The 14227-nt window shown below is 38.9% G+C and overlaps 1 protein-coding gene across 50 annotated transcripts in view; it reads right to left on the bottom strand.

Moving 5' to 3' along the window:
* The window catches only part of SIPA1L1 (signal induced proliferation associated 1 like 1), a 417177-nt gene that overhangs the window by 86556 nt on the left and 316394 nt on the right, over window positions 1–14227 (bottom strand). For all 50 annotated transcript variants that reach the window (XM_063792953.1, XM_063792964.1, XM_063792968.1 and 47 more), the window contains one exon: window positions 4016–4190. In XM_063792953.1, coding sequence (XP_063649023.1) covers window positions 4016–4190 — 175 coding nt within the window. The remainder of the gene's footprint in view (window positions 1–4015; window positions 4191–14227) is intronic.

The raw sequence follows: 14227 nt of genomic DNA, 5'->3' as shown, positions 1-14227 counted from the left end.
TTGAAGGAAAGCTTTTACAGAGGGCTTCTAAGTCTCCTGTGTACTGACGTGACAAACAAGCCTCAGTCAGGAAATAATTTCCCCAAATAATCCACGTACGCAGCTAAAAATGAGGATGGTCTCCAGCTTTCAAATAACAAACTGCTTGGTGGGAAGTTTATTGTATTTATTGTAGTGTGAGAGAATGGTAATTATCTAGGTTATATCATCCAAATAAGAAAACAAAAAGGAAGGAAAAATCCACTACTAAAAATTTCTTCATTGCAGAATTGTTCCAGCCTGTGACATATTTATTTGTAGCTTGCTTGTTTGCTACAAATCCTTATTTTTGAAATGTGTAGATGGTCTTTGCACAGATAACTGGGAAAAAGAAGAAATGGTTCAATAGTTCATTACTTCCCTGAGCCTCGTCCTCCTTTACAAAAATACTAAGAAATGAATATGATGATAATGCATGAAGTAGAGCTATCTCATGAGCTGGTTTGAATACTGTTAGCTCAAGGGCTTAAGAGGGAGGAAGACATAGGCTAAAGGCCGGTCTTGGGGCTTTGCTATACTTCATTCTACTTTTATGCTTTCTCTGAACACTTCATTAACCACACTACTGGGATCTATTCTACTTTCCTAATGCTTGCTAGCTATCTAACCATGGGCATGTTACTTAATCTAAAGAAGCCAATTCTGTAAAGAGGGGATAATTGGTATCTAGCAGGTTTGTCGGAATTAAACTAGACGGCATACATATCAAAAGTATCTGGGACTTCTGCTTCCAGCCATAATGAAGTGCTTGATACAGCACTTACCATGCCATTGTGAATAACTAGAAAAAATGATATAATAGCTGAAACAACTGTTTGCAGACATTGGACAACAGGCAGCCTTGGATAGTGATCCTTGAGAAAAAAGAATACAGAAGATGAGCCCTATGACCCCTGGGCTTTCTACCTTGAGGTACTTGTGGGACAGTGACACAGAGCAAGGTACTGAAGGGGGAAGCCAAGACAGACTCGAGTTCAGGAAGTCTGAGGTGGTTGATATTTGCTAGGCAGAATACCAAAGAGAAAGAAATATCAGATGAAAGGTTCAGAAATCTGAATAGGGGTCCCTTTGAGTCTTGAGTTGGACAGTAAGCTGCATATGCATATGCATAAATTCCAAAAGCCAAGCAAAGACAAAATATTAGGGAAAGAACAACTACCAACGAATTATAAGCCAAACAATTCCACAGTTCACACTGGGTTGGGAGATATTAATGAGTTCTGAACAGCCACAGTAGACACTTCATTGAATATTCAAGTACTGAGGTGCAAGAAAAGTCATGCCTTAGTAGTAGGGCTAAGTTAGCCAGAGTAAAAGCTACTCTAGGTATGCTTTAACAAAGCTTAAAAATAAGACTCATAAAAATCAAGCTATTCTGCAACTTCACTGCCTGCCAAAACAAAACTCAACACTTAAAGAAGATAACAAAATTAAGACACTGAACAATGAAACATTTACAATATCCAACATCTTATCAAAAACAACCAGACATGTGAGGATGTAAAATATATACAAAGGAACCCCATTAAAAAAAGAAACTGAAAATGAGAGAAATGATGAAATTAGCAGATGAACATTTTGAAACAACTATTATAAATGTGTTTAGGGATCTGAAGGACAGCGTGAACCTAAAAAGGTGAGAATAGAAGACATTTAAAAAGATTATCAAATGCAACTTTTGGCCCTGAAATATAATATCTTAAATGGAAATTTCACTGGACGGGATTAACAATGAATTAAGATACCATGGAAGAAAAGAAAAACACAAGGAGCTTTAAGATATATTAATAGAAATTATCCAAACTGAAGCACAGAAGGAAAAAAAAAGGTTAGGGGGGAAAAAAAAAAAAGAACCAGGGCCTCATTAACCTGTGGTACACCAGTGAGTGATATAACATATGTGTAATTGGAGTCTCAGAGAGACGGGAGGTTAAGACAGAAAAAATAAAGAAATAACAGCAGATAGTACTTTAATTTGATAAAAACTACAAACCCATAGATTCAAGTGACATCTACAGTGGGAATGATCCTTGAACATTTGTTCTGAAAAGCACTTTTTTGGAAAAAGAATTATATTCAAACTTTCTTGACACAACATAAAGTTAGATTAAGTATGGCGAGATTACATCACAGCACATAGAACGAAGTCTTATCTCTACTAGTGTCCAGCCCAGTAGGAGGCAGCTGAGGTGTACAGAGGCTGGCTGTTGCCTATTTTGGTGGTCTATGATTATTTAATGCAAGTTTAAATGGCATAGTGAATAGACTCTAGTTTTTGTCCCTATTAATAAGCTTGGAGTAAAAGAGACGATTTTGCGTACTGTCTTCTTTGGGGCTTCAGAGTAGGAATACTTCCCTACTTTTCGTTCATTTTAGGAAATGCGACATTTTAAAAGGACAGAAAAGGACACTTTTCTTTGAATCCTTCTCAGGAAATATGCCCTGAAAGGTCAGACATGCCTCATAAAGTTGAACTACTTAAAGGAGAGTAGTTCAGTGAAAAAGAATCTTTCCCTGTTGAAGGTATTATATAATTCCAAAACTACATTAAGAGGCTGTTTGGTAATCCAGGCTCATCCCCCTCTAGCCTTTGCAGTTGTTGGGATAATTGGACAAACTGTGCACAAAGTGCTTATTTTGTGTATTCCACTGCCTTACTACATGTCATGTTGCTTAACGATAACCTAGCTATACATTTCTCACATCACCCTTCATCACAGATAACACACAATCTTATCAACTCCCAATCTGACCATTCACTTATAGTATCACTGAGCTTATTACACATTCTCTTCCCAGATCCTTTCAATAACTGTTTGTGGCAGTGATAATTTATACAGCACAACAAATGGGGGCAACATGAATGAACTGTACCAGGTGAATATCAGAATAGCTGGATAAAAAGAGTTTAAGGACATACTGAAATTTAACATCTTTATGCAGTTGCAAGCAGAGTACAGAATGTTAAAATAATATTTAAGCAGCTAGGCTATTTATGGGTTTTAATAGTCTCTCTTGCATGTCGTTTCCAAGTTGGCAACAGCAAAACCATGGCAACAGGAAATTCTTCCCTGCAGTGGAGTTTATGAATGCTTTTCTGTTTTCATGACTCAACTCCTTATTTAATTTCCTGTACAGAAAATCAGAGAGATTACTATAGACTGCAATACAGATGTGCTAATCCCAAGACCCTCTCAAAGAAAAACAGGTCACAGGTGTCTATGGATGAATTTAAAGATAAAATTTAAAACTGCTTTCACACAGACACATAGCAAAAGTCAACACGCTCTTTGATTAGTCCCAGCTAACCAAAATAGGCATTTGAGAATGCTAACTATTTTACTGACAACTTGGGGACTGGACATGGACAAGCTTTTAGGTTCATGCACCATAGTTAAACAGATTGTTTCATTATCATGCTTTTAATCAACACATTTTATGAGCTAAACTAATACCAAAGCTAAAAAGCCTATTTTCTCAGAGATTAAGTAGACTGTGAATAATAATAATAGAAACAAAAACCCTAGATATAAAAAGAATACAAAAAAACAAAAACAAAGGCTGACTACATAGATAAACATGAAGACTATGAAATGAATTAATGGAAGTCAAAAATTCCAGGCTTACACTCAGACGGTTGTAAGTTTCCGGAGTTTTTAATCACCCTAACATTTGGCTAAATGTAATGAAATTTACACAATGCTCACCCAGGAGCAATTCTGCACGATCTGTGTCACTGCCCCACTCCATGCACACACCTCTGACAACACTATTTTTTTTAGAGTCTAATTCTAGCTACTTTGGTTATGATCTTCAACTGTTCTGGTGCTACATCCTCCCTCTCTGGCTTTCTCTCCCCCATCACCAGCAGTGTTCTGCGATAAATGGCAATGTTGCTTTACGGATAATTTAGCAGATGCACAACAGCACAACAGGGGGAAAATAAGCCTAGTAGGAGGGTGTAAGTATTTCTTACTTTTGGTATCAAGCTGTGCTCGATACTTCTCAAATCCTTTGAGCCGAACTCGCTCTCCCAATAGTTGAAGGAATTCTTCAAAGGCTGGGCCAGCTGACTCATTGTTGTACATCTCTTCTTCAGTGCTCTGTCCAGCTTTGCAGTACATGATGCCTACTTTCTGCTGGTAGTTCAGCTGTGAAGGCAGGTAATACGATGCATATAAATATAGGCAGATCCACTTTGTCCCAGTCAAATGCTAAAAGGTCCTATAGGGCACACGCCCAGAAAATAGCTAACACCTTTCTTCTCTTGAAATCCTTCTGTATTTTCCGTCTTTGATCCAAAATTAAGTGCAGCAAGTATCTACAAACTTCATGAATTGAGAAAAGGCTAGAAAAATAAATGAAAATTTCCTGTATGTAAAGATCATGCACCATTAAACAGATCTGTTGGTACTATAGGAAATTTCTGTTAATCAATTACAAAGTACAAAATGAGGTTATTAAAAAATCCTGGTAACTAAAGGCAATTCTTTTTTTATGGTGTCCCCCCTTTTAAAAGGGAGGTCTTTACAAATTTAAAAGCAGAGGTCTACTTTATAAAACATATTTTAAAATAAACTGTTTTGCACTAAAAGGTCCACTAATATTTTTGCAGTTTTTTTTTTGTAAAATTAGAAAAGACTTATCTCCCAATACCCTTTTCCCAATATATTAAATTATAAACCTTGCCTATATCTTTGTTACAGCACTACTATCATCAATACTGTACTTAGAGCAACTTCTCTTTCAAATAGTTTTCCAAAGGATGAGTGTCTGCAGAGAAACTTTAAAAGAGGCCTCACAATGGCAAATCAGCTAATGGCAAATATTTCTTCCTCAAATGCAGTTAAAATGAAGGATTAAGAGATTTACTTATAACATTAATCAAAACATTTATTCATCATTGAAAAGTCCAGTCATTCTGCAAACAAATTTTAAGGTGTTACTGATCATTTAACAAGCAGTGAGTTTTCAACATAAAAATGTGTACTTAGGGCTGGGCACAGTGGCTAATGCCTGTAATCCCAGCACTTTGGGAGGCTGAGGGGGGCAGATCACTTGAACCTAGGAGTTCCAGACAAGCCTGGGCAACATGGCAAAACCCTGTCTCTACAAAATGTACAAAAATTAGCCAGGTGTGGTGGTGCACACTTGTAGTCCCAGCTACTCGGGAGGTTGAGGTTCGAGGATCATTTGAGCCCAGGAGATTGATGCTGCAGTGAGTCATGACTGTACCACATACTCCAGCCTGGGCAACAGAGCAAAAACTCTGTCTCAAAAAAAAAAAAAAAAAAAATTGGACTTTGAATTCTCCAATGACATTGGGACAATTCTTATCACTTAATCCTATTTCCAGAGTGTCATTACAACCACCACATCAGTAAGGTTTTATCTAATAAAAGGGGGAAGAGAAGAGGTGAAATTTTAATAGCTAACATTTATTGAATACCTACCATATGCCAGGCACTACGTGCAGTGTTTAACATACATTAAATTCTTACTCTCACAATAGCCCACAAGGCAAATATTACCCCTGTTTGACAGATGAGCAAAGAGATCAGAGAATGCAAGAGAGAGGAACTAGTACAGTAGGGAGAGACACAAGATCATAAAGAGTCAGTTCTGTGACTCAGCTCCATTAACTATCACAGGACTCAACCAGGTTTGTCTTTGGACAACCGCTGCAACATATGTCTACAACTTCTTATTTGCAATTCTGAAGTTGAAAGGTAGAAAGCAAATTTAGGCAAACATATTTGGCAGCAAAACTTGATATGGGGCTGACATTAGTACTTTTAATTTATTCATCTTTGTGTGAATATTCATGTTTCCCCTGCATAATTGATTGTGGGGTACTGCCCCAGATCTCACTGGGAATATTACTATATGGGTCATACATTTTATTATCCCTCTAAAATCTGAAAATTCCTCAATTCTGAAACGCAGCCAGCCCTGCCACTTTATATTAAGGGACTATGAACCTGAACTACCATTTTCAGCTTTCCAAATCAAATGGTTCAAATCGTGATAACGGAAAATGTCACAGGGGAGAAAACAAATGAACAAACAAAAAAACACCTTTGCTTGCTTTGTCTCCCTCCCCTGCACCCTGCTTAGCTGATAAGAAAGCTCAACAGCCTTTGCATTGTGCATAGACAGGAGAGTTCCTGGATATATATATATATTTTTTTGAGATGGAGTTTCGCTTCGCTCTTGTTGACCAGGCGGGATTGCAATGGCGCAATCTTGGCTCACTGCAACCTCCGCCTCTGGAGTTCAAGCGATTCTCCCTCCTCAGCCTCCCAAGTAGCTGGGATTACAGGCATGCGCCACCAGGCCTGGCTAATTTTTGTATTTTTAGTAGAGATGGGGTTTCACCATGTTGGTCAGGCTGGTCTTGAACTCCTGACCTCAGGTGATCCACCTGCCTCGGCCTCCCAAAGTGCTGGGATTACAGGCATGAGCCACTGTGCCTGTCCTGGAATATTTTTAAAATAGCATACAATCTGACCTACTGCTACCTTGATTATGAACAGGCACACATTCGGGACTTAGTTCATTTTTGTATAGCACACATAAGAAAAAAAAATCAGGGTAAAACTTGCTGCACACTACTGACATTTAACCCCTTTCTTAGCTGGCCTGCTTCTAATGGCTGAATGTGGCTAATGCTTAGAAGGGAACGCTCCCACAGGTAAAGGTTTCATCTTGGCTTTAGAATTGAGCTAAGTACCCTATTAGGTCTCAACAAATAAAAAGGGAGAGATAGTCTCGATGTCTATTACAAAAGAAGTCCTTAATACAGCCAGATTCCAGGGCTGAACATTACCTGACTCTCTCCCTCCAGGGAGAACAAAAAGATCAAGCAATCTGTAGACAGGAAGGGGCTTTAAGTTACATGCTGTCTGGCTATGCCTTCCAGAACAGCCTTCACTTGCAACAGCGTAAAACAAAACTCACCCTGACTAATGGAAAGCATTACAGCGACACTGTATTTGTGGGTGCCTATTTAAAACTTCATAGATAGAGGCCTAAGATTTCACTGTGCAACACTCAAAAGGATTAATTTATTTAGATTCATTTATTAAAAAAAAAAAGTTTCCTGCAGAAAGAAGATAAGAAAACATCCCCCAAAGTAGTGGACAAGCAGAATTCAAGGACAAGACAATGTGCCTCTTTTGACTGAATTCTATACCCTAGTGAGCTCCACCTGCTGACAGAACAAACCGGTTTTGCCAGTTGTGAAAGGAATAATCCTTTAAGAGGATTAGGAAATTCCTTACAATGTCAAATTTCCTCTGGTTTGAAACTGTGTCAAATATCACTTGCTGTATCCTCAAAGGTGACAATGTGACTGTATCTTGATTTCTACTCCAATTAGATCAAAGGTAGGTAGCATTCTCCGAACTCAGGCTCCTAGAATCCTTAGCAGCCATGCTCCCGGATAGAATGAGATGTTGACAAGCAGAAGTTAAGTAAATGTAATCAGGAACATTCTAAGAGAAGGAGCTAATGTACATGGAGTTGTAAAGCCATGATGTGGGGATTTTGGATTGCTTTGAGGTTATATAAAACAGTATTTATTGTCTGAGAAACACACAAACATACCTACATGGGCTTATGGATCTACATATACAATACTTTAAGGTAATGATCAAAATAGAGTTATGATGACACCAGAAGCCCTCCTGGGAACAGGCTAGGTTTATCCACAGTTTAGCATCTTGCTTTGGATAACCTCTGGGTCATTTAGCAATGGTGCCATAATTCATGCCTGCAGATCAGCTGTTCATATGAAGCACTGAGGGAAGTGCTGGGCACTCAATAAATGTTTGTACATACAAAAGTGATGGTGGTCAGTCCAATGGGACAAGGGCTATATTTGAGATGAAGGTCTTAAATCTCAACAAAGTAAAGGGGTCTTTCAACACTTACTAAAAGTGATGTGAGCTTCCACAACTGGGAAACAACAGTACATAAATTTGCTCTTCCTCTCATACAACAGGCACTTTAACACAGAGTTAAGAAACAGACACTGCAGGCTCACGCCTGTAATCCCAGCACTTTGGGAGGCCGAGGCGGGTGGCTCACGAGGTCAGGAGATTGAGAGCATCCTGGCTAACACGGTGAAACCCCGTCTCTACTAAAAATAGAAAAAATTAGCCGGGCGTGGTGGCGGGCACCTGTAGTCCCAGCTACTCGGGAGGCTGAGGCAGGAGAATGGCGTGAACCCGGGAGGCCGAGCTTGCAGTGAGCCGAGATAGCGCCACTGCACTCCAGCCTGGGAGACGGAGCAAGACTCCATCTCAAAAAAAAAAAAAAAAAATAGAAAGAAAGAAACAGACAGTGCAATCTGACTTAAACAGCCATAACTTCCTGGAAAGATGGACGATAAAGTCACAGCCCTGTACCAGAAGAAAGAGATGTGAATAACCAAGTTCTCAGTCTTCTTCAGAAGTTTTGCATTTTACCTCATCTTGCCTGGTATCATGGCCAGAAAGCGGCCACTGGGGTAGAACAAACCATGAGAACAACTCAATTCTTACATTCTTATGAAACCTCTACTATTGCCTAATTAAATTTAGAAATTTAAAATAGTCACTATGAGGTATTTCATTGTGCAACAGTTCTTGAAGTGTGGACTGTGAACTCTTGAGCATCTCTGAGAACCTTCTTGTGGGGAGTGATGGATCATGACATCAAAACTATCTTCAAAACACTATTAAGAGTCAATCTGGTATTTTCCACAGACATATGCACTCATGGTGAGTCAAACTGCTGGCACTTTTGCATGAATCAAGCAGTGCCTCCAAACTATACCAGCACTCCTTGCATTCTTTTTCTCCGCTATACACTCACCCCTTCCCCAAATAAAAACCCAGTTAAGAATGTCCTTGATGAAGCAGTAAAATATTAACTTGTATTAAATCTAGACACTTGAGTATATGCTTTTTAATATTCCATGTGATGAAATGCAGCGTATATATAAAGCATCTGTTGCCTACTAAAGTGCTTTATGATAGCTTTCTCAAGGAAAAGCACTTGTTCAACTGAGTTGCAAGATGAACTTTGTGTCTTTTTCATAGAAGACTGGCAGGCAGAGTAATTTCTCCTCAAACCCACCTACTTCCTAATCCCTAGATCCTGTGAATATGTAATGTTAATGGTAAAGGGGAGCTCAGATTATAGAAGGACTTAAGATTGCCAATTAACAGATGGGGAGAGTAGCCAGGATTATCCAGATGGGCCCAATAACTGAAAGGTCCTTAAAAGTGGAAGAGGAAGACAAGATGATCATCAGAAAAAGACAACGGAGACAAAAGAGAAAAGACAATGGAGGCGGGGTCAAAGGGATGCAACACTGCTGGCTTTGGAGATGGAGGAAGGGCCATGAGCCAAGGTGCACGGGCAGCCACCAGAAGTTGAAAAGGCCAAACACAGATTCACCCTTAGAGCCCCCGGAAAGGACACAGTTTGATTTTAGCCCAGTGACACCAATATTTAATTTTTAACTTACAGAACTGTAAAATAACAAATCTATGTTGTTTTAAGGCACTGAGTAGGAGTAATTTGTTACAGCAGCAATAAAAACCTAACTAAAATCACTATTTTCATATGAAAGAACAAACAAGAGACAAACTATAGTCATTCAGGCTTGTGTATTTGGGAGATATTGTCTTGAAAATATAAAAGGGAGCCTGTTACTTCAGGAAAAACAACTGACAGTATTTCCTGACATAATAGAATTTAAGCTCTAAAGCAAAATTTAAATTTTTGGAAACTTACACCTATCACCATGAGCCTAAGGGTTTCCCAACACTTAACTCTTTTTCTAATAAGATCAATGGAATATTTTCATTATTGTAAACTAAGCAAACACTTACAAAATCTCCATAAGAGAACCAATTTTTCCAAATGACTGCTGTATGAAATTACAAAATCATGCATGAATAAAAGATTCATTCAAGGCCAGGCATGGTGGTTCATGCCTGTAATCCTAGCACTTTGGGAGGCCAAGGCGGGAGGATCACTTGAGGCCAGGAGTTCAAGACCAGCCAGAGCAACACAGTGAGACCCTGTCTCTGTAAAATTAACAAATCAGGTGGGTATGGTGGCATGTGCTTGCAGTCCCAGGATTTGGAAGCTAAGGTGGGAGGATGGCTTAAGCCCAAGAGGGCAAGGCTATAGTGAGCCATGATTACACGATTGTGCCACTGCACTCCAGCCTGGGCAATAGAGTGCAACCCTGTCTCAAAAAAAAATAAAAAGAAAAGAAAAAGGAAAAGAAAGATTCATTCAAAGTGCATGAAAGTCAATGAATTTTTAATTTAACAGAATGATTTCAGATTAACTCATGATTTCAGATTCCACATAGCTATCAACCTTTAAGAAACTACCATTTGTTGGCCGGGCATGGTGGCTCACGCCTGTCATCCCAGCACTTTGGGAGGCCGAGGTGTGCAAATCACAAGGTCAGGAGTTTGAGACCAGCCTGACTAACATGGTGAAATCCCGTCTCTACTAAAAATACAAAATTTAGCTGGGTGTGGTGGTGGGCGCCTGTAATCCCAGCTACTTAGGAGGCTGAGGCATGAGAATTGCTTGAACCTGGGAGGCAGAGGTTGCAGTGAGCCAAGATCGTGCCACTGCACTCCAGCCTGGGCGACAGAGCGAGACTCCATTTCAAAAGAAAAAAACACACACACAAAAACTACCACTTGTTGAGTTTTGGTGTTATATCAAAGGAAAATATCCACAATTATCTGAAAAGGCCGTATGAAAGTCCTTCTTTCTCCAAGTACATAAACTCTGTGAGGACAGATTTTCTTCATCTACTCCAACCAAAACAATACATTGCAGCAGACTGACAGCAGATGCACATATGTGAGTCCAAGTGCCTTCTATTAAGCCAGACATTAAAGAGATCTGCAAAAACGATACTTTCTTTGCACTAGTTTTTCATTTTAGAAAACTTTTTTCACAAACATGTTACTTATATTAACATGAAACATGTAATCATTTTATTTAAAAAGAACATTTTAAAATTTGTTTTGATTGTAATGTGGTAAACACACAAAAAAGTCTTATGAACAAAAGCTCTTTGGGATCTTTAACTTTTAAAAGGGTGAAGGGACTCTGAGACGTAAACATCTGAGAACTGTATTGCTATGCTTTCTTCTGGATTTCTCTAACGACTAAAAAAGTCATCTAACTTTTCCTATGTTCATTGTTTATTTTGATAACCTTTCTTCTGAAAATCAAGATTTTTCCCTTTGGCTGCTGTTAGGAGTTTCTCTGTATCACGGGTTTGAAACAATTTGATTATGATATGTGTTGGTGTCATTTTCTGCATGCTTCTTATTCTTAGGGCTCATTGAGTTTCTTGGGTCTGCTTGCATCATATGTGGAAAATCTGGAACTATTTCCTCAACTACTTTTTCAGGTAGTTCCTAACTCCTCTGGGGTCTCCAATTATATGAATATTAGGTCAGGTGAAGTTGTCTCACAGTATATTGATGTTGGGTTTTTTGGGGTTTTTTTGGCAATTGTTTCTATTGCTATGTCATCAAGTTCACTAATCCTTTCTTCGACAATGTCTAATCTGCTGTTAATTCTGTCCAGTGTACTTTTCAACTCAGATATTGTAGCTTTCATATCCATAAATACAAAGCTTTTCTTTTTCCAGATTTCTACTTAATGTTCAATCTTTCCTCCCGCTTCCTAAACATTAAAAAGACATCAGAGTTATTTTTGTGGTTTTAATTGTTTTATTATTTTATCCCCTCCCCAACTATAGGTCATATGCTCCTGCTTGTAGTTTTTAATTAAATGATTGACTGTCAGACATTATGAATATTACCTTGTTGGGTGCTGGATATTGTTGTATTCCTATAAAGTATTTTTGACTTTGTTCTGGATTCATAGTTAAATTACTTGGCAAGAGTTTGAGCCTTTTAGTTCTTGCTTTTAAACTCTTGGTTGTACGACAGCAGTGTTTAGTCTAAGGATAATTCTGCCCCACTATTGAGGCAAAAGCATTGTGAGGCTCTACTCAATGCCATGTCAGTTATGAAGTTTTCCAATCTGGTTTGTAGGAGTTGAAACTATTCGCACCAGAGGTAGACTGTTTACGGCTCTCTCCTCCCTGATTCTCTGTGCTCTGCGAATTCTAGCCTCCCTGGACTCATATCTCAATCTCAATCAGGGAGGCTTCTGGCCTTTAACTGGGTACCCCCTGCCTGTACTGTAGCCTGGAAACTCTCTTCAGGCAGAAAGCTGGTGCAATCTTAGGGTTCACCTCATTTGTTTCCCATCTCCCAAGCAATCAATGTCCTTCAATGCCTGATGTCCAACATTATAAAAACCATTGTTTCATTGTTTTGTCTAGTTTTTAAGTTGTTTCAGGTGGAAAGTTAAATGCAGTCCCTCTTACTTAATCTTAGCAAGAAGCAGAAATTTGCCTTCAGTTTTTAAATCAACTTTATTGATGTATGATTTCTGAAGAGTAAATGCAAGGCGTATAATTTAATAACTTCTGACAAACCCCCAACACAATCAAAATACAGAACACTGCCATTACCCCAATAGCTCCTGGTTCCTCTTTGCAGTACATCCCTGCATCATCTAACAGCTTCAGGCAACCACTGTCCTAATTTTGTTTTTTTTTACTATAAATTAGTTTTGCCTACATTTTAAAGAAATTTTTTGGTGTAAAATCCATTGTGAGGGTTACTCTTTCAGCACTTTAGAAATGTCTTCTGCCTTCTACTTTTTTTGTTTGTTTTTGAGACGGAGTCTCGCTCTATCACCCAAGCTGGAGTGCAGTGGCTCCATCTCGGCTCACTGCAAGCTCCGCCTCCCAGGTTCACGCCATTCTCCTGCCTCAGCCTCCAGAGTAGCTGGTACTACAGGGACCTGCCACCACACCCGGCTAATTTTTTTATGTTTTTAGTAGAGATGGGGTTTCACCGTATTAGCCAGGATGGTCTCGATCTCCTGACCTCGTGATCTGCCCGCCTCGGCCTCCCAAAGTGCTGGGATTACAGGCATGAGCCACCACGCCTGGCCTCTACTTTTTCTTTAGGCTTTATAGCCCAGCAAATGTTTAACAGTCTTGTTGTTCTTTAAAGGTATTTTTCCATCTGGCTATTTTTAAAGAGTTTTCTCTTTTTCTTTTATTTTCAGCAATTTTTACTATGAGCCTACATTTGATTTTTTTTTTTTTTTTTTAGATTATCTTGTTTAGGGTGGACAGAACTCCTTGTTTTTATCTTAATGCTTGTCTTTCATCAGTTCTGGAAATCTCTACCAGCATTTCCTCAAATACTGCTTTTATTCCCAAATAATGCATACATATCTTCTCTTCTGGAAATTCAATCATATATATATTTTGCTGTTACCCACATGCCTTTCAGACATTTTTCTGTATTTTTCTATGTTTTCTTGTCTCCGTTCTTTAGTTAAAATTTTTCTGGTAATCTGTCTTCATCAGTTCTCTCTCTTCTACTGTGTCCAATATGTTCTTAAACATATCTACTTTTAAATAAGTCTAACTTTAGGGGTTTTTTAGTTTTAGAGTTTCAATATAGGCTGGGTGTGGTGGCTCATGCCTGTAATCCCAGCACTTTGGAAGGCCAAGGCAGGTGGATCACTTGAGGTCAGGAGTTCGAGACCAGCCTGGCCAACACAGTGAAACCCCGTTTCTACTAAAAATACAAAAGTTAGCCGGGCGTAGGGGCACACACTTGTAATCCCAGCTCTTCGGGAGGCTGAGGCACAAGAATCACTTAAACTCAGGAGGCGGAGGTTGCAGTGAACCAAGATTGCACCACTGCACTCCAGCCTGGGCAATAGTGTGAGACTCCGTCTCAAAGAAGAAGAAAAAAAAATGAATTTCAATATAATTGTTTTACAGATTTGAGTTCTCTAGTAAGCCTTGAATTCAATTTGTAACCTCCAAAGCCCTATACAAGCTCTGATTTGATCTGATCACTGAAAGCTCTGATCTGTCTCCTAACTTTTTATCTGCTGCTTTATGCTAGATGGAAAAGCCCCAAGATTCTTAACCTATCAGCAAATGTCTAAGAGAAAAAGCACTGTAAGATATTGTTAATCTTGATAGACTACAATTTCTCAAATTTTTTTTTCTTTCTAGATCAAGCTCTTGGTGCCACATCTAAGAATTCTT

Source organism: Pan troglodytes, chromosome 15, assembly GCF_028858775.2.
Source record: "Pan troglodytes isolate AG18354 chromosome 15, NHGRI_mPanTro3-v2.0_pri, whole genome shotgun sequence".
Classification (NCBI taxonomy): domain Eukaryota; kingdom Metazoa; phylum Chordata; class Mammalia; order Primates; family Hominidae; genus Pan; species Pan troglodytes.
Note: the sequence above shows the minus strand (reverse complement) of the source record. Positions and strands in the feature narration are given on the sequence as shown.